Source organism: Macaca fascicularis, chromosome 4 (genome assembly GCF_037993035.2).
Source record: "Macaca fascicularis isolate 582-1 chromosome 4, T2T-MFA8v1.1".
Lineage (NCBI taxonomy): Eukaryota > Metazoa > Chordata > Mammalia > Primates > Cercopithecidae > Macaca > Macaca fascicularis.
Genome location: NC_088378.1, coordinates 119,167,377 through 119,192,684, shown reverse-complemented (window position 1 = coordinate 119,192,684; position 25,308 = coordinate 119,167,377). Strand labels below are relative to the sequence as shown.

The 25,308-nt window shown below is 45.8% G+C and overlaps 1 protein-coding gene across 4 annotated transcripts in view; it reads right to left on the bottom strand.

The window, feature by feature from the left end:
• The window catches only part of TRAM2 (translocation associated membrane protein 2), an 80,302-nt gene that overhangs the window by 20,624 nt on the left and 34,370 nt on the right, over positions 1-25,308 (bottom strand). For all 4 annotated transcript variants that reach the window (XR_012433735.1, XM_065543924.2, XM_005552750.5 and 1 more), the window contains exon 2: positions 18,665-18,728. Coding sequence is in view for 3 of the 4 variants with exons in the window: in XM_065543924.2 (XP_065399996.1) it covers positions 18,665-18,728 (64 nt within the window). In the remaining variant the exon portion in view is untranslated. The remainder of the gene's footprint in view (positions 1-18,664; positions 18,729-25,308) is intronic.

The window sequence follows — 25,308 nt, the reverse complement described above, 5'->3', positions numbered from 1 at the left end:
CAACCTTTCCTTTTTCCTCTCCCTCTTCCTTTCCACAAAGACCTCTTCTGTGAGAGGCACTGGGCTAACTGTTGAAACATGGAGATAAAAGACACCACCCCTGGTTGGAAAACATACAGTGCAGCAGGGAGACTAACAGACAGATGTACAATTACACTACAGACAGGCAGCACTCCCAAGAGGCACACACAGTGAGCCACAGCAGGCAAGGGCCCCACTCTGGCTCGGGTGAAGGTGGTGGGTAAACTGTTCACTGGTCAGGGTGAACAGGACAGCATCGGAACTTGGGGACCGGCAGGGGAGGCCGTTGCGGGGGCGGAGGGCATCCTAGCCAGAGAAAGCCACACCCACAAAGAATGAAGGGACTGTGGCTGGAGTGCTGGGGGCAGAGGAGAGGTCACCATGGTGAGTGGCAGGCTGCTGTGCATGGCCTTGTATGCCATGTGAAAGGGTGTGGACTTTATCCTGAAGGCAACGTGGAAACATCGAAGAATTCAAATTAAACAGGAAAATGATGACATTTGCGTTCTGGAACATTTACTCTGGCAGCAGTGAACATGCCCAGAGATAAGGACACCAGTTAGAAAGCTGTTCCTGTGATCCAGGTAAGAAGCCACAGGGCATGAACCAAGGCAGGAGAAGAGAAAGGAAGGGAGAAGGAGGGCTGTCAGTGAGAGAGAGCTGATGAGCCTGGGCCACTGAGGACTGAAGGGCTGGGATCCAGGACGGGGAGTCAGGCACTGAAGACCCGAGGAGAAGACATGAAGATGAGGGAGAGGAGACTCATGGCCCTGCCTCTCTGCTCTACCACGTGTGACGCCAGGATTACATTTTCCTTGCCTTCTTCATAAAGAGATCGATTAGGTGGCTGCATATTTTGAAATTATAAAATAAACACAGTTTCATCATCAAGATCATCCTTATTAGGTAAAATGGGATTTATACTCAACCAAACAAGCACAGTCCAAAAATCAGTGAAACAGTACCTGACAAGACCTTAGATTAGCTATTTTAAAGCCCTTTAAGAGGGTCACCTGCTATTCTTGATCCCAAATAGTAGGGTTCCAAAGAGATGTGACCATAGTCTGAAATCCTTGTTGAAACTAGAATGAATGTAGAAATAAACACAGACTTGTGTTCCTTTGCTGTTGAGAGCTGCACACACGTATCCTCATTGGCTGACAAACCATGCACAGGGCTCCATGCTGGGTGCTGGGAGACGGCAGTGAGCAAGGTGGGCACAGCCCCTGCCCTCTTGGAGCTTAGCGGGTACACACCAAATCCTCGTACACTTAAACACCGGCAGCCAAAGAACTGTAACTCAACAACAAAAACCAAACAACCTGATTCTAAAAGGGACAAAGTTCTTGAAGAGACATTTCTCCAAAGAAGAAATACAAATGGCCAATAAAGACACGAAAGATACTCAACACCACTCATTAGGGCAATGCAAATCAAAACCACAACAAGGTTATCTCCTCACACCCATTAGGATGGCTACAATGAAGAAAAATAAATAAATAAATAAAATAAAATAAAATAAAAAACAGAAAACAACAAGTATTGGTGAGGATGTGGAGAAATTGGAAACTTTGTACATTGTTGGTGGGAGTGTAAAATGGTACAGCCACTGCAGAAAACAGTATAGTGATTCTTCAGAAAGTTAACAATACAATTACCACATATTTCAGCAATTCCACTTCTGGGTGGTAGGGTAATTGAAGGTCAGATTTCAGTAAAATATTTGTACATCCATGTCCATAACAGCACTATTCACAATAGCCAAAAAGATGGAAGCGACACAGGTGTCCATGGATTGACGAATGAATAAACAACATGGGCTGTACATATACAGTGGAAGATGATTCAGCCTTTTAAAAAAAAGGAAATTCTGACACATGCTGCAACATGGATGGACCTCGAGGACAGTAGACTAAGTTAAATAAGTCAATCACAAAAGGACAAATACTGTATGATTCCATTCATATATGAGTTACCTAGACTAGTCAAATTTAGAGACAGAAAGCAGAATGGTGGTTACCAAGGGCTGGGAGTGAGAGGAACAGGAAGTGCTATTTCATGGGTACGGGGTTTGTTTTGCAAGACGAAAAGAGTTCTGAAGATTGGTTGTACAATAACATGAATGTACTTAACAGTACTGAACTGTACACTTAGAAATGGTTAAGATGGTAAGTTTTACGTTATGTGTATTTTACAATTTAAAAAACAGTAACAGCCGGGGGTGTCAATGCTCTGAAAAAACCCGCATGCAGGTGTGTCAATGCTCTGAAGTGGACTGAAGGCTGGGGGTGTGGAGCAGAAGGTTGGAGACCTGCAGAGGTGGGAGATCAGGAAGGACCCCTTAGAGGTCAGGGCAAGACATGTGGTCTGTACCCTAAAGGAATGAAAGCTACTGGAGGAGTTTAGTCACATGTTCATACAGAAATCTCTTCCTGCCACAGGGAGAACGGGTTAGAGCGGCAAGGCTGGAAGAGCAGTCAGGAGGCGCCCGCAGGAATTCCAGGTGGAGCAATGGGAGAAGACATGTGCGTCGGGTAGACTCCGTGACGGAATCAAAAGAACCAGCTAACACGCTGGCTATGCAGATTGATTCAATCATCGTAACTATCTCATGAGATGAACAAGGAAAGTGAATGAGGAAAGAGTTCACAGAGCTAAGGGACACAGTCTGTTTCTTGGGTTTCCTCATTCCTAGAACCCAGCCACCAAATGCCACCTCAAGGTCAACACAGCCCCCCATTCCACTCCATCACCGCTCCATTTCTGGTAACATGCCACTCCTCTGACCTCTTATTCCTACTATCATAAGGAACAGCTTCACACACAAATACTCAAAACTATATTCTAATTTGCAGAAATTATCTCCATGGCTTCCCTCCTTACCTGCTATCTTCCTACTTTTTGTTTTGTTTTTCGAGACAGTCTCGCTCTGTCACCCAGGCCTGAGTGTAATGGCACAATCTCGGCTCACCACAACCTCCTGGGTTCAAGCAATTCTCTTGCCTCAGCCTCCCAAGTAGCTGGGATTACAGGCGCGGGCCACCACATCCAGCAATTTTTTTTTGTATTTTTAGTAGAGATGGGGTTTTGCCATGTTGGCCAGGCTGGTCTTGAACTCCTGACCTAAGGTGATCCACCTGCCTTGGCCTCCCAAAGTGCTGGGATTACAGGTGTGAGCCACCACACCCAGCCCTATCTTCCTACTTTTGATCAGAGGAGGAAAGTATTAGGTTGGTGCAAAAGTAGTAATAAGTTGGCTTGGCGCTTTCTGTTTTCATAGAGCTGCAGGGGTTGGACCTTTGTCCTCTTCCAGGTGCCTATAAACAAACTGTTGTTTTTGATTTTTTTTTTCTTTTTAAATTTTGGTTGCTCACTAATTCTTACAAAAATCCTCACACAAGACCAGGCGCAGTGGTTTACGCCTGTAATCCCAGCACTTTGGGAGGCCAAGGCGGGCGGATCACGAGGTCAGGAGATCGAGACCATCCTGGCTAACACGGTAAAACTCCGTCTCTACTAAAAATACAAAAAAAAAAAAAAAAAAAAATTAGCCAGGTATGGTGGCGGGTGCCTGTAGTCCCAGCTACCCAGAAGGCTGAGGCAGGAGAATGGCATGAACCCGGGAGGTGGAGCTTGCAGTGAGCTGAGATTGTGCCACTGCACTCCAGCCTGGGCAACAGAGCAAGACTCCATCATAAACAAATAAATAAATATCCTCACACGACCCAGGTTAGAGCTCCCACTTCTCATAGACTGCCCCTGTCGTGCATGAGCTCTCAAAAAGAACAGCAATCGTTTGGCAATAATCTATTATATTTTTTTTAGAAGAATAAGTCCAGCACATCTCTGGCCTATGAGGCCAGACAGGTGACTCTGATTTTAGATCAAAACAAAATGCCTACAAGGGTGCAGGGGGAGCACAAATGAGCCAGGTGGTCCAGGTGTCTTAAGATAGCTGCATTCAATACAGAGGCCCACTGCATCAAGCAGGTCATATTCTTCACTTCCACAGAGAAATATGCTTTACACTGTTTTCCTTTAAACACATCACCCTCTTGGTCTATCTTTCACATCTCCACTTTGAGAGAAACAAGTTTAAGAGATATCCACTGACCTTTCAACCTTACTAAATAAATACACATTAAAACTGAGATAAACGGTAGCAACAGGCAGCCTCGATGTCAGGGACACACTAGAGAGGAGGGGCACATCCCACACTGTGTCCCGCAGGGGTGAGGGAGGCAGTGGCGAAGCTGCATCTCAGTCACTGTGGCTACGGGAGAGGCGCAACCCAGTGGCTGGAGTCCCAATATTTCAAAAGCAAAGAAAAATCTTTATGTGGAATCATCTGATTTTAAAATGCTGGTGACTAATTCGAAATTTTTAAAAACACTGTATGGGCCAACACCAGACTGGCCAAAGAAAACACATCTGTGGGCCAACTCTGACTACAGACCACAGATGTGTAACCTCCAACCTTCCTGACCCCCGAATACCTTTCCAACACCAATACTCGATGAGCCTTCTTCCTATATAACCCGATGGAGTATGCCAATATGCTCTAGTGGAGGAATTAATCTAGCTTTGGTAAAAAGCACCTTCAATGACGACCTTCCCACCGTAGTGGGTTATCCCACCTCCTACCAAAAGTGACACTCGCTTTGCTTATCTTTGATTACAGTTTAAAGGGAGACCTGAAACAGTCAGAATCTTGGCTGTTTTGACAATCTCTGTGGGCAGCTGTCCCTTTTGGGGAGTCACATTCTGCTTGACCTCCTGCTCCGCTTCCTATGACTAATAGGTATTTTCCTGTTTCCTTCTGAGGTCACCTGCAAGCGGCTTCTCCTGCCTGCCTTTACATTTCCCAATCCTGTCTGGATCCCACCGTGCGGTCTCTGACCTCCTCTGCACAACCTGAGCTGGTGTCCACTTACTACTGCCATCCCATCTGCTTCTGAGAACTCCTCTGAGCGGGGGCAGGCATCTGTCCTAGAAGCTTCTTCTTTTGTCTGAAAGCTAGTTGTTTAAAGAGCATCACTGTACTCCCAGTTGCTTTCCGAAGCCCTGCAAATCTGGATTTGTAAAATTTTCTTCTGTTGGTTTCTGTGCTAAGAGCCAACTCTGTTTTCATATTATTTTGAGTCTTTTACACTATATATAAATCCAGAATTAGATACGGAAACATCACCACAAACAAAAGCCGGAGGCAAATGATCACCTGGGGAAAATATTTACAATTCAGATCAGAGACAAAGGGCTAATCTTGCTAATAGGTAGTAAGTTGCTATAATTTGACAATAAAAGGATTTTTAAAAATCGAGTAGAAATGAACAAAGGATATAAACAGACAAGCCACAGAAAAAAGAAACATAGAAAAGATGATCCTTATACATTTAAAAAAATGCTCAGCCTTACACAGAAGAGATATGCAAATTAAAACTACACTGAGATACCATTTCATACCTATCAGATGGGCAAAAATCCAAAGCTTGACAATATATTCTTGCTCAGGCTGTGGGGAAACAGACTCTTTCTTACACACTGCCAGCAGGAATGTAAAACGGTACCACCTCTTTGGAGGGCAATTTGGCAATTTCTATTGAGATTACAAACGCATCAATCCTTTGATGCAGCAATTCTACTTCTGGAAATTTATCCTGCAGCTGGTACCTGCTACAGTCAAAATGACATGTGTACAAGGTTATACACGGTAAATGAATGGAAACAACCCATGTTGTTTTATCTATAGGGAACTGCTAGACACAGTTATAATACACCAGGGTTACTCAACATGTGGCCATGGGCCAATAGCATCAGTAACACCTGTGAGCTTAGAAACGCACATTCTTGGGCCCTGCCCCAGGCCTACTGGCTCAGAAACTTAAAGTAGAAATCTGTATTTAACCACACCTCCAGGTTATGCTGACCCAGCAACAATTTAAAAAATACTTATGTAAGCAATAGAGCGATTTAAAAATGAGAAAAATGAAATCAAGAACAGGGAAAACTGTAACCAGGGGATTTATGAATCAGAACAGTGGTTACTTTAGGAGGGGTGCTGACTGGGAGGGGCAGGAGGAAGCTGGGGTGCTATATCTTGATCTAGGCTAGAGCTGCATGGGTGTGTACATAGGTAAAAATTCATCAACATGGGCACTTGGCTGCATGCACTATACCTCAAAACAAATTTTTAGAAAGTTGATGATGCTCTCTACATCTTGATATGAAATGATATCTAGGAAACACTATTTGTTGGGGAAAAAAGCCAGGTACAGAAGAAGCATATAGTATTCCATCTTTTATGTAAGAAAGGGCAGGAAAGAAAAATAAGCATTTGTATCTACATAAAGCAACACTGGATGGCCAGTTAAGAAAGTGTGGGAGGGCCGGGCGCGGTGGCTCACGCCTGTAATCCCAGCACTTTGGGAGGCCGAGGCGAGGCGGGCGGATCACAAGGTCAGGAGATCGAGACCACGGTGAAACCCCGTCTCTACTAAAAATACAAAAAATTAGCCGGGCGCGGTTGTGGGCGCCTGTAGTCCCAGCTACTCGGGAGGCTGAGGCAGGAGAATGGCGTGAACCCGGGAGGCGGAGCTTGCAGTGAGCCGAGATCGCGCCACTGCACTCCAGCCTGGGCGACAGAGCGAGACTCCGTCTCAAAAAAAAAAAAAAAAAAAAAAAGAAAGTGTGGGAGGGTACACAGGACACAACAGGGACTGCCTACAGGGAGGAGGGGTGTGAAAGGAAGGGAGGGCAGGGTGGGAACAAGGCTCTCCCTCTGTAGTCATGGACTGGATGGGGCACAGGGAAGCTGGGAAGTGGGAAATAGTCTATCTTGGTCTAGGTTCAATTGGTACAAAAAACCCTGACCTAGGTTAGAGCTGTACAGGAAAGTGTTTCCATACAGATTTATAATGGAACCATGTGAATGTATTTCTATTCAAAAAATAATTTTTAAGTCTTCAAATTCTTCCTGCTTTGTACAAATAAAGTGGTGTCTTCTTATCTACCTTGTTGCTCTATTTTTTTTTTTTTTCCATAGGAAGCCAGACCGAGCATGAAAAGACCTGAAGCTCACTTCTGGAACCGCCACTTGTCTGTCATGTGATCCAGGGTCTCTCTGTCTCAGTTACCTCTTCTGAACAATGGGATAAAACCATCTACCTTTTCTCACAGAGCTATACATTGTAAGGTGCTATGCAAATAGATGAAAGCATTATGCCTATTTCCAACAGAAAGAATCAGACACTAAAGGAACAGAAGAGTCACTTGTTCTGTGCTATGCACGGTACTGAACACCTCTCATGGGAACATTTACTCTTCACGGTAATCCCGGATTATTATCTCCATTTACTGACATGGCGCTGAGGCGCAGAGGTGAGCAGTTGCTGTACCCCCAGGACCTGCAGCTAGGCAGCAGTGGGGCCAGGACTCAACCGTGCTACTAATGCCAGGGCCAAACCCATTAGCTCCCAACCAGGCCTCTCTGCCTCCTGACGTCCCTTCAAATCACACAGAAGGTGCACTCATTAAACCCTGAAGGCTTGCCCTACCCCCCAGGTGGCAGGGAAAAAAGAGGAGCTTAAGACAGGCATGGGGCAAGCAGCCTCCAGGGGCAGCACTCTGACCTCCACCCCTCCCCACTCTCCAGGCTGCTGGTCTACTCCCTCTGTGGCCTCCCAACCTGGAAGATGTGACCAGCGGTGTTTGAACTACAAGCATCACCATAGTTCTCAGACACATGAGCATACACACACACACACACACACACACACACACACACACACACACACACTACAAGCATCACCATAGTTCTCAGACACATGAGCATACACACACACACACACACACACACACACACACACACAAAGGCTGTTACAGGTTGAATTGTGCCTCCCAGCACTTTGGGAGGCCGAGGCAGGTGGATCACAAGGTCAGCAGTTCAAGACCACGCTGGCCAACACAGTGAAAACCCATCTCTACTAAAAATACAAAAATTAGCTGGGCTTGGTGGCAGGTGCCTGTAATCCCAGCTACTCAGGAGGCTGAGGCAGGAGAATCACTTGAACCTGTGGTTGAGTGGAGGTTGCAGTGAGCTGAGGCTGCGCCACTGCACTCCAGCCTGGGTGACAGAGCTAGACTCCGTCTCAAAATATATATATATTTGAAGTCCTAATTCAGATACAGTCTTTACAGAGATAAATTAAAATGAGGTCATTAGGGCGGAAACTGTTTCAGTATGACTGGTGGTCTTCTAAAATGGGAGAAATTTAGATACAGAGACAGACACAAACAGAGGGAGGGTGATGACAAGAGACACAGGGAGAAGATGGCCATTTATAAGCCAAGAGAGACTTAGAACAGATCCTTCCCTCACAGCCCTCAGAAGGAATCAACATTGCCATCATCTTGATCTCAGACTTCTGGTCTCCAGAACTGTGAGACAATACATTTCTCTTTAAGTCACTCAGTTTGTGGTACTTTGTTATGGCCATCCTAGGAAATACACACATACACACATACACACACACAAACACACATGCGCGCGCGCGCGCCAGAGAATTAAAGATCTGACGGATCTTCAAAGTTACCATTTTAACCCCACATTGCATGCTTTGGAATATATTTTCTCCATTTTTATAGTAAGGAAGGAAGATAAAGAAAGGATACTTACATGACATAAAACAATGTAGCAAAGATGAATGGAAGGTTGAAAAGAAGTTAAGATCCTGGACTTCTGCATTGCTTTTTTTTCCCTCCCCACCCCAGGCTGGAGTGCAGTGGCACAATCTCAGCTCACTGCAACCTCTGCCTCCCAGGTTCAAGCGATTCTCATGCCTCGAGTAGCTGGAATTACAGGTGCGCCCCACCACACCCGGCTAATTTTTTTGTGTTTTTAATAGAGACTGGGTTTTGCCACTGGGCGCAGTGGCTCACGCCTGTAATCCCAGCACTTTGGGAGGCCGAGGCGGGCAGATCATGGGGTCAAGAGATCGAGACCATCCTGGCTAACACAGTGAAACCCCGTCTCTACTAAAAATACAAAAAATTAGCCAGGCATGGTGGTGGGCGCCTGTAGTCCCAGCTACTCGGGAGACTGAGGCAGGAGAATGGCATGAACCCGGGAGGAGGGGCTTGCAGTGAGTCGAGATAGCACCACTGCCCTCCAGCCTGGGCGACAGAGCAACACTCTGTCCAAAAAAAAAAAAAAAGAAAGAAAGAAAGGATACTTCCATGACATAAAACAATGTAGCAAAGATGAATGAAGGGCTGAAGAGAAGTTGATAAGATCCTAGGCTTCTGCATTGTTTTGTTTTTTTTTTTCTTCCCCCCAGGCTGGAGTGCAGTGGCATGATCTCAGCTCACTACAACCTCTGCCTCCCAGGCTCAAGCGATTCTCATGCCTCAGCCTCCCAAGTAGCTGGAATTACTGGTGTGCCCCACCACACCTGGCTAATTGTTTTGCATTTTTACTACAGACTGGGTTTTACCATGTTGGCCAGGCTGGTCTCAAACTCCTGACCTCAAATGATTCTGCCTGCCTCGGCCTCCCAAAGTGCTGGGATGACAAGCATGAGCCACCGCACCCAGCTGGCATTGCTTTCTTGATGCACCATTCCTTTTTATAAGGCTGTAACCCTCCCTGTAGCTTTCCAGAAAGAAATATACAAGGATTCCTAGGTGCCAGGCACATACTACAGACTCCACTGTACTTCAAAGTTCTGTGACTTCTGCATACAACATCGCCTGGGCATGACACATGCATTCCATAGGCTGCCTCATGTGAAGAATGCTTACAGCTAGGGGAATGTGTGAACATTTTAAAATTCAGGGAGAGCTGTAAAGAAAAAATAATCTCTCAAGAGTCACATACAAAAAAAATTTTTTTAATTAAGGCTTTTTTTTTTTAACTTACATGAAAAAAAGAACAATTTCAACAAACCCATCATTAAATTGACAAAAATTATGTCAGTAAAAACAAGTGATTAGGAAAAAAAAATTATCTGGCTGGGTGTGGTGGCTCACGCCTGTAATCCCAGCACTTTGAGAGGCCGAGGTGGTGGATCACTTGAGGTCAGGGGTTCCAGACCAACCCGGCCAACATGGTGAAACCCTGTCCCTACTAACAATACAAAAATTAGCTGGGCATGGTGGCGGGTGCCTGTAGTCCTTGCTACTCAGGAGGCTGAGGCAGGAGAATAGCTTGAACCCAGGAGGTGGAGGATACAGTGAGCAAAGATCGCACCACTGCTCTCCAGCCTGGGCAACAGAGCAAGACTCCATCTCAAAAAAAAAGAAAAAAAAGAAAAAATTATCCTACCTAGATAGAAGAAACAATTTGATCAGGAGAAATAGGAAAGTGAAGTTCAAGTAAAGATGTGGGGTGGGGTCCAGGTCAGAAAGGGTGCGGGGGGGGGTGGGGGTAAGAGCAAGATGATTCACTAGGAGAAGAGACATTTGGGGGCTCAGTGCAGCAGTTCAAAGATGTGGGTCTGCAGGCTCTAGCCACGTTCCTGCTGACCGCAGGCTGCAGGCTGGTTAACAATCAGCCACAGCCACTCTGTGGCTCTGCTTATTTAAGCCTCTACAAGCTCCACACAGAATGGGATAAATTATCTGAGCTACGACAGGGAATTGGATAAAAATCAAGCTGCGTCTGAAGAAGACACTTCTAGGCTGCATGGGTGTTCAGTGTGTGAAAATTCGTTGAGCTGAACACATGATTTGTCCACCTTTCTGCACAATTGTTACACTTAGTAAGTTTTAGTTATTGGGGAAAAGAATCAAGTCCAGGACTGGCCACAAGTCCTGGGTCAGAGGCTCCCCATTCCTTTTCAGATGGCCAACCAATAAGGCCAGGGACACTGGGGGCCGTGGTTTTTCTCTTATTCATACACACAGAACCTCAGGGTCAGAGGAGATCTTTGTGGCTATTTGGCTCAACAGGGCCAGGACAGAGCCAAGTCTCTACCTCCCTGGTTGGGACTGCCTATGCCCACTGCCCCATTTGATAAACCCAGCTTTTCTAAAGCTTTCCAGAACCCTGGTGCTGTACAGGTGTGACCACCCCAGCCCCTCCTTGGCTCTCACTGGTGCATCCTTGGGAGCACGAATCAATTCTCTGAGCCTCAGTTTCCTTGGCTGTAAAAGGAGCAGGCTAGGCTAGATGAGTCTCAAGTCTCCTCCAGCTGTATGGGCCACAGATTAGGTAGCTTTCATCTATAATCAAGTATGGCTTCCATCTCCAGAGCCACCGCTGTCCACCTGTCTCTTTCCTTTCTTGACCCCCCATGAGCTCATCTTACAAAGAGGGGCTCAGCTTGATATGTGATGCCAACCTTTCAAGTATATGATACAAGCAATAGACAACACTAATTCCTGCCAATCACCAAAGGGAACAAGAATCATTTGAGCCCTGGAAAAAGGCCTTTGGCTGAATGAGGCTTTAAAACCATCTGTCTGAGGTTGTTTTGACTGCAGTGAGTCTCATCCTAGAAGAGGCTGCGAGAACAATGGCCAAGCTATGGTGTAGGAGGTTCTTAGGCCTTTCATCTCTGGCTGCAAAATGCAACAGAGCAGATGGTAGTAATAAAGCCAATTGGGATCCACAGGGCCTGGGGATGGATCCTTATTACCTTTGATCACTGCAAAACAAACCCATCTCTGGAAGAGCTCCCTCAGCCTCAACCTTGGTGTTCTAGGCGTGCAGCAGCAGGCAGGCTGAGCAACGTCAAAGCTACCAGAACTGCTGCCCACATTGCCTTACAAACATGTACATGACTTTTTTTTTTTTGAGACGGAGTCTCTCTCTGTCACCCAGGCTAGAGTGCAGTGGCGCAGTCTCAGCTCACTGCAACCTCCACCTCCTGGGTTCAAGAGATTCTCCTGCCTAAGCCTCCAGAGCAGCTGGGACTACAGGTGCGTGCCACCATGCCCGGCTGATTTTTTTGTATTTTTAGTAGAGACGGGGTTTCACCATGTTAGCCAGGATGGTCTTGATCTCCTGACCTCTTGAGCCGCCCGCCTTGGCCTCCCAAAGTGCTGGGATTACAGGTGTGAGCCACTGCGCCCAGCCACAAACATGTACATGACTTCTTAGGGAGCTGTAGCCCCAGCTGGAAACCAACTCCACTAGTGATACTCCCCACCTCCCCCAACCTTTCCCAGGACCCGATATTTATAGAGAAACCAAAACTAGAAAAGGACAGAAAGATGCAAATGAGTTACTGGGTTTAGGGGTTTCCCTATCTTACCTTTGAGGTTACAAGCGCAGGATTATTTGAAAGCCTAGAGATTTTCGCCCACCTCACTTAAAATCACGCTTCTCGGGCTAAAGCTCCGGGCACAGGAACCTCCGGAGCTCTTGTTAAAATGTAGGTTTTGATGCAGCAGGTCTGCGCTGGGGCCTGAAAGTCTGTGTTTCTCACAGGTTCCCTGGTGGTGCCGATGGTGTTGGTCTATGGAAAATCTGAGTAGCAAGCCCTTCAGAGGACTCCCAGGGCTTCCTGTCTACAGGAACCACTGGGGTTGAAGGAGTGGTCATCACTCTGGATTTTGCAGATGGGAGATAGAGACCCAGGTGTTAAGTGTTTTGCCCAAGACAATTCAGCAAATTAGTAGCACAACCCAAGACAACCTTGAGGCTAAATGCTTAGCCCGTTTAGGCTCACCTGTCGTAGATCAGACAGGAAGTCAACAGGCTTGGAGTCTGCCTGTGGGAAGAATCAAACTTTTCTTTTCTGACCTTTATAGTCTATACATTTCTGATCACACACGAGATACTTTGGGGTAGTTTAATTAGAAAGAAGACTCAAGAGTGTGTAATGGTAAGATCAGAAAACACACATTTTATTCCTTGCCAGAACTGAGCAGGGTGGACGGTTGTGGCCAGTTAAATTTGAATTTCAGATAAACGATGATTAATTTTCTAGTATAATTCTATCTCATACATCATTTGGGACGTACTTATACTTTTAAAAAGATATCTATTGTTTATCTGAAACTCTAACTGGCAGTGCTGAATTTTTATTTGCTAATAGAATGGCAAGCAGAAATGAGGAGAGCAGGAAGTTAGTAAAGGAATATTTCCTGCTTCATCACTGTTGTCCTTGAAGAAAACCTCAAGGATGCCAGGGTGGCAGGGGCTCCACCAGGATGCATAAGATGCATCACTGCCACTACTGTGTGCATCTCTCTGAAAGCAGCTTAATTTTTTTAACCAGCTGATTATAATGCACAAAGTCGTAAATTTATAGCTGGTGTTATGAGCTAAATTGTGTCTCCCCCACCTCCACCAAATCTTGTGGATGTCCTAACTTCTAGCACCTCAGAATGTGACCTCATTCAGAAACAGGGTCTCTGCAGATGTAGTTAGTTAAGATGAGGTCACCGTGGAGTAGGTTGGGCCTCTGATCCAACATGACTGTGTCCTTATGAAAAACAGAAATTTGGACACACAGACGTGTACACAGGGAGAATTCCGTGTGAAGACTGGCACTGCACTGCCGCACGCAAAGGAACTACCAGAAGCCAGGAGGGAAGCCTGGACTAGATCCTTCCCAGAGCCTTCTGAGGAGCGGGGCCCCTCTGCTGGCCCCATGGTCTCGGGATTCTAGCCTCCAGAAGGCTGGGATGGTAAATTTCTATTGTTTTAGCCACTAGGTTTGTGGTACTTTTGTTACACTGGCCCTAGGAAACTAGTACTGGGAGCTGGGAAGAAGAGAAAGGAGTATAGAAGAAGAGGGAGTTATGGCAAAACAAAACCTTCAAGAAAAGGCCCCAACCACATTACTTATTAACTTTGTTCCTTAGAACTTGAAAATGTCAGCTGAGGAAGACACAGGGATTTGGAAATGATGGACCCCCTTGTATGAAAACAGTTACTGGCTCTACTAAAATTCAGTTTTAAATGTTGAGTTGAGCAAGTTACACACTACTTAAGGAAGAAACCTTAGAAGTCAGAATTTACGCTGGTTATGGAAAAAAAAGGTACATTTCCAAGTTAGAGTGCGATCTAAAGAGATTTTGGGGAGGGTTTTTAAAATCACAACCTTAACAGACTTGTTATTGTACAGTGTTTTTTCCCATGAGAAGTCTGCTTTCCTCCAGTTCTTACAAACCAAACAATTACCATATTGGGTTAGTGATTAAGAAGCTCAAAACAAAATTAAGCAGGCTATTCTGATTTCATTCTCTCTCTTGATTATTTGCTTGTCATATTTCCAATAGCCCCAAATGGCAAGATTTAAATAAAAGATAGGCTACTTAAAACACTTAATCTTCTCTTTCTAAAGTAACTGAAACCCCCTCCATTTACCATGTACTTTACTGTACCTTTTCCTCTACCCAGGTCTGTTCTGGGCCTGGAGGAGGATTCCAGGAGCAGAATTCAATAGTCCCACCCTGGGAAAATGCCAAAGCCCACTGGCTCAAGTCACGCTGGCCTATGTACAGTTACTAGAGCCACTGTGCCCCCCGAGGTGTTACGAGAACCCTCCGAGGTGTCTGTGCCTCACTTGATGGCTTTTGCTTATGCTGGTCCCTGTGCACGGAGTGCTTTCTTCTGCCCAGACCTCTCCCTCTACTCACAACACAACGCAACCCCACACTCAGCAACATCTTCTGTCACCACCCCTTTGTTTTTCCTTACCACATAACCTTGTACATTTCCTTCATCACCCTATCACAACTACAATTTAATTCATTGTTTACTTGTTTATTACCTCTCTTAGTTTCATTTATCATGAAACTAATAAATGATAAGTTTCATGACATCAGAGATCAGATGGGTTCTGTACATTATTTTCCACCCAGACCCTGGCCCACAATGGGCACACAAATATTTGTCTAGCTTGATTAATTAATTAAGCAAATGAAGGCATGACATGGTGGCACTCCACTACCCCCACTCCCCCTTACTCAAACACTGTAGGAAGCTTTTTCTGCCCAGAGGGTCTGAGTTCAGCTCTAAAGTGTGCTTACCTACGCTTCTCATGCTGTTGTGAGAACAATGCTTGAGGATATCACTTGTCTTGCCAGTGTCTCTGGGAAGGTTTCAAACTCAAAAATCAACCCTCTGATTATGATCTGGCTTTACAAATAGCCCTTCTTATAATAAAAGGATGCCCAATCACATGCACATCAACTTTGGAGGTCTCCAGGGCAATTCTTTCTCATGGTAAATTAGTAACACAGCTCTGGGTAGGTAGGGTATGATCCAGCATCCCCTGTAAGTTGACTTCAGGGAGAAATGTAATGACAACACCAGCACAATATTTGATAACTGGCTGTCTCTGTAGACATTTATAAACTGGCATTCTGATTTTTTTTTAATCCTGTGCATTTTTATATTTACAAAACAACTTTAAAATTGAGGGTTTATGGGTCACGAGTATTAAATGACAGAGGATATTTTGGCAATACATACATAAAACCTTTACATACTACTTAACCTAGAAGTTCCAGTAATAGGAAGTTATCCTAAGAAAGCAATCATAAATAAACATAAAAATTTAGCCACAGGAATGTTCACTGTAGTACTATTTACAATAAAAACAGGAAACTTAAATATCCATATGGGGCTGATTGGATAATTTGTGGTAATCCCTATTAAGAAACATCCTGCAGCTTTTCAGAATATCTGGTTGAATGGAATGATAATCAATGACACAAAAAGGTTCATCATATTATAATAGCAAAAAATTGTGTTATAAATCAATATTCCAAAACATTCTAACTTTAGTTTTTTTCTGGGTGATGGGGTCCTGTGTGACTTTTATCTTCTTAATGGTTTTCTGTGTTATAATTTTTCTCTAAGACTTATGTATCACTCACATAAATGTATTTTGAAAAAGTGCTGAAGAATAATTTTTAACTAGTTACAAAAGGTCAAATACTATCTATATTTCACTTATATGAAGTACCTAAGGTAGTCAAATTCACAGAGACAAAAAATGGAATGGGGGCTATTGGGGGCTAGAGGGGGTAGGGAAAGGGGAGGTAGGGTTTGGTGGGCAGAGTTTCAATCTGCAAGATGAAAAGAGTTCTGGAGATGGATGGTGGTGATGGTAGCACAACAATGTGAAAGTACTTAGTGCCACTAAGTTACACGCTTAAAAATGGTTACGATGGTACATTTTATGTTATATATATTTTACAATGTTTTTAAACTAAAAAATAAATCAGTAAATCTTGAGTACAGTCGAGTCTCTGTTATTAGGATTTTCAAGAGGCAAGAGTAAATAAGCCCGGATTTGACTTAGAACACACAGCCCTGAGCTATATCATCCACGTGCCCCCAGCACTAGAGTGTGCCCTGGGATGAGCAGGCATCTGTCTGCTTGCTGACCACTGGTGCTGGCCACATGTTTCCTGGCCCACTGAGGCCAGAGATGCCCTCCAGTCTCTTCCGTGGCAGTTTTCTTCCTCTCTTGCCAGTGCCCCTCGGTTTGACTCTCAGATGAAGAAACTGACTTGGTTGCCCCCAAAAAGCATGGCTTCCTCCCAATCCTGGCCACAGTGACTGGGGCCAGGAAAGATTCATGGCTATATCCTCCATGAGCCGCAGGTTCAGGATTTGCCCCCAAAGTCTTTTAGCTAGTAGCTGGCAGAGCCAGACAAGGAAAAGAATCTCACCTTAAAGTCACCTCTCTACTATAAAGAGGAAAAGGCCGTGTGCAGTGGCACATGCCTGTAATCCTAGCACTTTGGGAGACCAAGGCGGGTAGATTACCTGAGGTCAGGAGTACAAGACCAGCCAGCCTAACACGGTGAAACTCCTTCCCTACTAAATACAAAAAATTAGCCAGGCGTGGTGGCGCATACCTGTAATCGCAGCTACTTGGGAGGCTGAGGCAGGAGAATCACCTGAACCCGGGAGGTGGAGGTTACAGTGAGCCAACATTGCGCCATTGTACTCCAGCATGGGCAACAAGAGCAAAACTCCCTCCAAAAAAAAGGCCGGGTGTGGTGGTTCATGCCTGTAATCCCAGCACTTTGGGAGGCCAAGGTGGGCGGATCACCTGAGGTCAGGAGTTCGAGACCAGCCTGACCAACATGGAGAAACCCTGTCTCTACTAAAAACACAAAATGAGCCAGGCATGGTGGCGCATGCCTGTAATCCCCACTACTTGGGAGGCTGAGGTGGGAGAATCACTTCAACCCGGGAGGCGGAGGCTGCAGTGAGCTGAGATCGCGCCATTGCACTCCAGCCTGGGCAACAAGAGTGAAACTCCGTCCAAAACAAACAAACAAAAACAACAACAACAAAAGAATAAAGAAGAACTACGTTCAGCAAACAAAAGTCCTTCCTTTGTTCATCAAGAGGCCACCCAGGACTTTGCTACTGAGAAAGGAGTGATGCTCAGGTGCTGGTGGCGGGATCTGAGAAGCCCAAAGTTGCAGACCTGTGCCCAAGGGCTGGACTCGGCCTTCAGATGATGTGTTGGTTTGGTTTACACAATGTTGACCCACATGGTGTTTGCAGAATTTCTAAATTAGCTGGCAACATTTAAAAATCAGAGTTTTTCTACCTAAAAAGAGATTTCTTTGGATTCTTTTGTGGAGGGTGGCAAAGGAAGTTCTTAGGCACACAAGGTTTACACTCCTATGTGATGACTGGCTGGAAGTGAGCAGCAGCTACTCCTTTAGATAGACCCCCTCCCCTGTCCAGTTCAGCGATTTACCTGCCTGGCCCAGCTGCTCCTTGAGCTGCAGCCCCTCAACTGTACTGGGAACTGCCAGTGAGGCCGCTGTGGTACCTGGCATGATGCTGGCTGGGTTCCCTGTAAGTGCTTGGAAATGCTCAGCCACTATGGGGGAAGCTTGTGATGCAGCAGCTGTAGTCAGTGGCCCTTAACAACAGCCGTGCAACAAGACCTGGGGCTGGGCCTGAGGTTTAGTCCTTACCCCAACCCAGTCAAGAGTGCAGCACTCTGTCCCCCAACCATGCTTCCATGCACTGTCAAAACGCAACATCCTGCCCATTGTCCTCACTGAAAATGTTAAAAGAAAGCCATGCTCTGGAGAACAGATCAATGGTCACGACGCCTCATGTCCTGTCTCCAACAGAACTCAATGTTAGATGCTTTGGAGAAAGGAGTAGGAGCTGCATGAAGCACCACGTGGTGCAGCAGGTCCTCTTCTGATGAAGAAGAGAGAGCAGAAGAGAGGGAAGTTCTTAGCTGTTAATGCTGCACCACTGCAATCTCAGTGGTGGAGGCTGCCAGAGGCTGGTTTCAATATCTAAGAAGATTATACACAGCTAGATGTGGTGGCTCACGCCTGTAATCCTTGCACTGCGGGAGGCCAAGGCGGGTGGATCACGAGGTCAGGAGTTCGAGACCAGCCTGGCCAACATGGTGAAACTCCGTCTCTACTAAGAATACAAAAATTAGCAGGATGTGGTGGCACACACCTGTAATCCCAGCTACTTGTGAGGCTGAGGCAGGAGAACTGCTTGAACCTGGGATGCAGAGGTTGCAGTGAGCCAAGATTGCGCCACTGCACTCCAGTCTGGGTGACAGAGCAGAGACTCCATCATGGGGGAAAAAAAAAAAGATTGTACACGGATGGTGAAAAGGAAGCTTTCCAGGTTCTTCAGGATTAACAGGGCCAGGAGAAGATGGAGACCAGTGATTCTTACCTGCTGTAGGCACGCTAATGTTATACTGAGGTAAAATAAATAGAAAGGCAGTCTTGGCTGTGACCTGTAAAACAAAGGAAAAGAGTTCCAGTTTAGCTTCTGGCCACATCAAAAGAAACAAGTGGAAGCTGCTAACCGCCCCTTTTACATCTTAGACCCTCAAACCTCTTGACTGAACGGTTCTGCCTAATGCAGAGTTGGCACTAGTTTTTGTTCTATTTTTCTTTAATGACATGCCTCTCAATACCTGTACGCTGGGACCCAGATGGTATCTAGACTGATACTCACTGCAGATGAGATGAAACAAGCTGTGTGTGACAGGATGGGAGCTCACAAGTGAATAGTACAAATCTGTTGGCCATTTATTCATTCATTCAGATATTTATCAGTTTACTTCTGTGCATCAGCATTGTGGAAGACAGAAACTAATAAATAAAGTCACAACCTTCAAGAAGGTTAGGGCCTAGCTGAGGTTTCCCCAGCACTTTGGCTGCCTGTGCATTGAAGAGCAACCCTGAAAGTTGACACCTGAGCTTCAGAAACAGAGAATTCCAGCTGCTAATTTCACATCTACCTTACTGGGAGTCATGGGACCAGATGTAACATCCCACATTGCTGGCTTATTTCAAAAACTGCCTTTAAAATCTTAGTTGTGCTGTGAAACAAAAAACTGTGGTTTCCACCTAGTTATGAATGGCCAAATCAGTACTGTGACAGTTTAGCCAGCAGGGGAGAGATGACAAAACTTGGGGGTTTGAAGCTTGGACTCGAGAATCGACTACCTGGTTTTAAATGCCAGCTCTACCATTTTCTTGCTATGTAACTACCAGCAAGTAATCTTATACGCCGAGCCTCAGTCTGCTTGTCCATAAAATCCGGGGTGTTTGTGATACCTCAGCTGGTCTGGGTACTACAGACTGGTGTGGCGCTGGCCCAGCTGTTAGCGTTGTTCAAGGATCCCCAGAGGTTTCGGATGTGCAGGTGGGCCTGAGAACCACCATCCACACTGTTCTGAAACCTGCAGTGAGGCCAGGTGAGGAGGAGGCCCAGGACCAGGCCTTTCCCAAGGGCCCTCTGGAGACACCTCATCAATAAAGGGTGCTGGTTCTTCTCTAACAGAGGTTTGAAGGATGCACATGTGAGGGACGGGGTGGGGGGACAAACACACTGGACAGTGGCAAAGGCAGCATGGAAACGAGTGAATGATGCATCACAGATGCCCTGTGTTGCCCAGACATGCCAGCGAGAGGTCACTATCCTCAGCTACTTCTAGAGACAACCCACTCCTTTGAAGAGCAAATCTCCCCCATCCCCTGGTCAACAAGACCCATCCCATTCAGTGGGTGTCGTTTACTCTGCACACACAGACGCAGGACGAGCCTTCTCGTGTTTCTGTGCTGCTGCCTTAGACATGTCCGATCAAGCTTGCAGGGAAAAACCCAAATGAGATTAGCTAAGAGAAGGACTGATAGCAAACACCAAGCCCTATCCGAATATACAGGTCTTCCTAATCCCCACCCTAAAACCTTAATACCTTTGGTCAAGACCTTTTTCAGTGTTCTCAACCTACCTTCCCGTCCGACTGCCTGTATTTTCTTTAGAACAGATGTGCTGGGTTTCAGCCAATACATTCTAGTCACTACTTCCTTTGGGGAGTTTTAGCCCCTCTCAGTTTGTGTCTTACCTTTCCTATACCCACCACCACACACACAGTTGTCCTGATTAGAATCTCACGCATCCCTTCATGACCCACCTCAATTGTAATGTGAAGCCATTCCCAGCTATTCAAGGGCATGACCTCTGCTTGCCGGATGCACTCTGTGTCATGCTCTGCTGTTTTTATCGTTTCCTTACCCTTGTTCATAGTTCTCATCAGCCTCTCACCTCCTCCGTAGTTCTCATCAGACTCCTCACAGTCCCACAGGCAGCGACTGTGCTGTCCTGTCCCATTTATCCTCGCAGCCCCTCTCACATAAGGAGCCCAGATGCACACAGTAAGTGCTCAGTAATGGCTCATTGCTTAAGATGAAAAACCAAAAGCCAAGTCAGCTTCATTCAGCTGTACTTATTCCCCCTCTGTCACGGGAGCTGTTCCCACTGCCATCATCCAGGCTGTCCTCTGTCACCAATGGCCTTCTCCGTGAGACCTGTCCAGGCACTAAGCCACCTGAATCCAGCTCTGCCAGAGCCCCTCCTGACCACGCTAGCCATGGTGGTTCTCCTTCTCTGAACTCCGCTCATATAGGTCATTCCTGGCCCAACCACCTAACACTCCATATTGTCTGACAAGACTCCTCTGAAAATAAACGTCATCTTCTCAGCCTGAAATCCCTGTGAAGGAAGATCAGAGGAGCTGGAAGAAATGAGAGAAAGGAGGAGCCAGGGGAATGGCAGGCAGGCAGGCATTAACCACACACTGCCCTGCCTAGGCACATCTCTCTCACTTGATTTCATTCAGGAAAGGCACATGTCTTCTGGAGCACAGGGTGGAGTGGACCTCTGTGGGGCTTGGGCTGTCTGCCATCCATTCTCCTCTCTTAACAGCACCAGGGTTTCCTGAGGGAAGCCTCCCTCCAGCTGCGTGTGGGCATAGGATGTGTGTGGCGTCACTACGGGGTATGGGAGGATGGAGAGGACAGACCCTCTCCTCAGGGCAGGAGCCCGGCCAACCGGACACCCTCCCCTGGGCTCTGGCTCTTGAGCGGGTATGAGGAGGTGCTGCTGGCCCCCAGAGGGCCTCCTTCAGCGGGCCAGGGTCCACTTCTAAGACACATTATCACTCAATGTGAAGAGCACTGGTGTTCAACTCCAGCTGCGCATTAGAATCCCTGGGGGAGCTTCTAAAATCTCTCTGCCTGAGCCACACCCCAGCCAACTGAACCAAACTCTTTGGGGCATGGGCATTTTGTCAAACTCCCCAGAGCATTCTGATGTGCTGCCAAGTCTGAGAACTTTTGCATTTTTTTTTAAAGGAAGATAGACATCTGGTATGTGGGCTCTACATATATTCTTGCCCTCGCCCAACATATACAGTTAACTGTCACCATTCACACGAGTTATGTTCTTTCAAGTCACTGCAAACACTGAATTAGTGAACACTGAAACATTGCTCCTGGGAGAAATACAGGGTTAGGTTCCTGCGAGCCTCTGGTCCCATTTTTTTCAACAGATCAATTCATAACCTTGTTTTATGTGTGTTTCTGTTTAAAGACACCTAATTTAACGTACATTGTTGATTCATTAACATTGAATTCATGGCCAACAGCGCTATAACTCATGCCAGAATAAAGCTTATCTAACCACATATGCTATCTTCATGAGGCACATCACAGTCATCCTACGCTCAGGACACTAGACAGCACTTCTGCATGACAGTTGGGGGCCATTTTTAAATAGTGAAATCACCAAGAAGCAGCATAAAAATGCAAAAAAATGTGGCACTAAAGAGACTACGAAAAAGACATCTGTCTACAGGATGAGAGCTGGAACGGGAGGCAGAGTGTCGCCTTGTTTGGCCTCAACTGGGAATGTGAGTGTTGGGCAACTCAAAAGCTCTGCACATGTCTGTGAATGACCAAGGAAGCCGATTTGGGGGTTACAAATAAATCTCAGCAAGTAAGCGAATTTGCAAAAACAAAATCCACAAATAAGGATCAAATGTATCAGGGCAAACCTGAACGTCAGCACCATGAGGGCCAAGATTTTTCTTTTTTAACAGCCATATCCAGGTATAATTTACACAACAATAAAAAAAATTCACCCGTTTTAAGTATACAGCTCTAAAGCATTTATCTTTATTTTTAAACTATCTCTTCCTTGGGGAAACATAAGATGTAGGAGCGTGGGGATCTGACCTGCCTTGATGATCTGACTTGCCTTGTTTGAGGCACACATCCGTGGATGGCTCCAAACTGCCCCAGAACACAGCGGCACTCAGCAAATGCTTAAATGAACACAGCGACTAAGCAGGAGAGAGCTGGTGCTGTGCTCAGCCATCTGACCCTCATCCTGTCATCTGTCCACGATTATTCTTCTACGTATATCCTCTCTCTCTCGGTCTGTCCCAGAGCTGGGTGAATAGTAGGTTTCCTATAAATTCCTATTTGACAAACTCGTAAGGTAAGCAGCTGTAATATTTAGTGACTGCAGATGAATGCTTACCATGTTTTCTGAACGTGATTCTGAGAGAACAGGATCTAGGACCATAATCATGACAAAAATACTAGATCCCAGTATTTTTTCCATCCCTAGCACCCTTGGTAGTGGCAGCAGAAACCATTCTAAAAAGTGCAACTTTCTCTGTAAACAGCCATGCTTGCTCCCACATTACCATATCTCAGCAAGATGGTGTCAGTTGCTCTGGTTTATAGATGAAAAAGCCAAATTTGAGGCACAGAGAGATAAAGTAGCCTCCCGAGACCTCACAACTATACAAGCAGAAAAGGCAACATTCAACTTGACTTTTTAAAAAACTTGTCCCCAAAACAAATTTAGGAGGCACACAATACTGCACATAGAATAGAATGGTAATGTAAAATGCAAGCAGGAAAGAACACAAAAAATATGCATTTTAGGCAAAGAAAAGAAGCAAGGAATGAGGCTGATCCACAAAAATGCATTCCAGGAAGTCCTACTCATTGGCTAAAGGTGGCCAGAAATTTGGCTCCAAGCTTTTCCGCAGCCACCTGAAGGAGGAAGGAGTGATCGGCTCCTAGATTGACCATATCCATCCATTAAAAAAGCAGAAAGCACTAGTCAAGGGCAGACTTACTTCTTCAGCCTTCTTCTGTGCCTTAAAAGGGCCTTTAACACCCCAAATCTTCACTCCATGACCCTCTCCCGACCTCAGACCAGGGATCAAACCACTAACAAGTCCCTCCCCACAAGCACCGGCTGAGTTCCTGTAGTACACAGGGCTGAGAATCAGGAGCCTATTAAAAATGTCATTCCAATTATTTCTCATCCCTCTAAGGCTGTTTATAGGAAACATTATTGAGTTTAATAGCATTTTAAATGCCAAGCTCAGTGGGTAAAAGGTTAAAAGTGACAACGTGCTAATACACTAATGTAAAAGGAGAACACTGAAATATGTAGGAAGGGTCACATCACACACACACATACACACAGAGAGAAACAGAGAGTGAGAAAGAAAGTTTCATTATATTTTTAACTAAAACAGGGCATCAAACACCAAGGCAAAGGCCTTGAGCATGCTTGTGTAGCCATAACAAACCAAAACTGTTCCACATGCCATGCTGTATTAGGGGCACATGAACCTGAGCTCTTGGCTGCAACTAGACCAAGGATGCTGGTGAAATAGCTGCTTCCAGCTAAGCATAGTGGATGTAGATTCCAGTCCCAGGTCTGCTGTGGGCCAGCTGGGTGACCTTGGGCAGAGTATTTCGCCTCTCTAGACCCCAGTTGACTCATCCATTAACAACAACAACAGTTAATGTTATCAAGTGCTTACTCGGTGCCATGCATGAGTCCAAGGTCTTCACACAAATCTATCTCATGTCATTCCCACAATGACCCTACAAGGTAGGCACTAATCATGTCCCCATTTCACAGATAAGCACGGGAAGGATAAAGCCAAAGCAGCAGCTCAGAAGGAATGTCCTTAAAGGTCCTTCTCACCCTCAGCTCGAAAAGGCAAACTTTACCTGATTCTACTTACTTTCCAATGCCCAAAACGCAACCTTACACTGACAAACTTTGTAAGAGGTCTTTCCAGAAGTTTAAAATATATTGTTGCTTCTTCACTTTGTGAAGATAAGGACTGGGTATCATCTACGTCTGACAGAGCAAGAAAATAAGGCCTCTCAGGTTAATCCACCACCTGCCAGCCACGGGCACTGGGTACGCCTAGGCTTCCAGATGCCCAGATAGGTTCTCCTTCCACTGCAAATTGTTAGCTGGTCACCAAAGACGAAAGAGAAGAACTGTGAAGAAAGCAGTTTCATGGCTTCTCTTTTAAATATTAAATCCTCTGGTTTGGTTTATTCTGTTTTGTTTTTTTTTTTTTCTTGGCAGACACATCCATGCATTGGCACTTGGAAGGGGTTGTGTGGGCAGACCAGCCCCCAGGGGCAGACAGGGGACAGAAGGCCTTATTTTCACAGAAGCAGCTCTGCTCTTAATGGCTTCTGTCTCACGGACACCACCCCTCCCACCTAAAGGACAAAACACAGAGACACATGTGTCCCACGACTGACGACCCTCATTTTTAATTCCTGAGAAGCACAGGATAAGGCCAAGTGACAGGTCCTACAGAGGCTGGGAAATTAGGCACCTAAAACTTCCCTTCTTCTCCCAGCTTGGCCTGTTTTTGGAATCCAAAGGGTCTTCACTAAAGCTTCCCCAGATTGATTTTGCATCTTTCTGTGGAGGAAGTGAACAGGAAAAGTTCAGGCAGACAAGAAAACCTTGGAAAGTTATGCCCAGTTGGTGGCGAAGAGATTTCTGGGTTTTGTTTTTTTAAACAAAAGAGTCTTTTAGCTTTTTTTCTTGGCATGTTTACGTCCCAAGCCCACTGATCACCTGCATGCGCCAGGGATGCGGTCCGGGTGCGACGGACGTGGGTTTGCAGCCCCTCCACTGCTCGATAAAACGCAGATACAGCTGAAACAAAGACGCTTTTCACT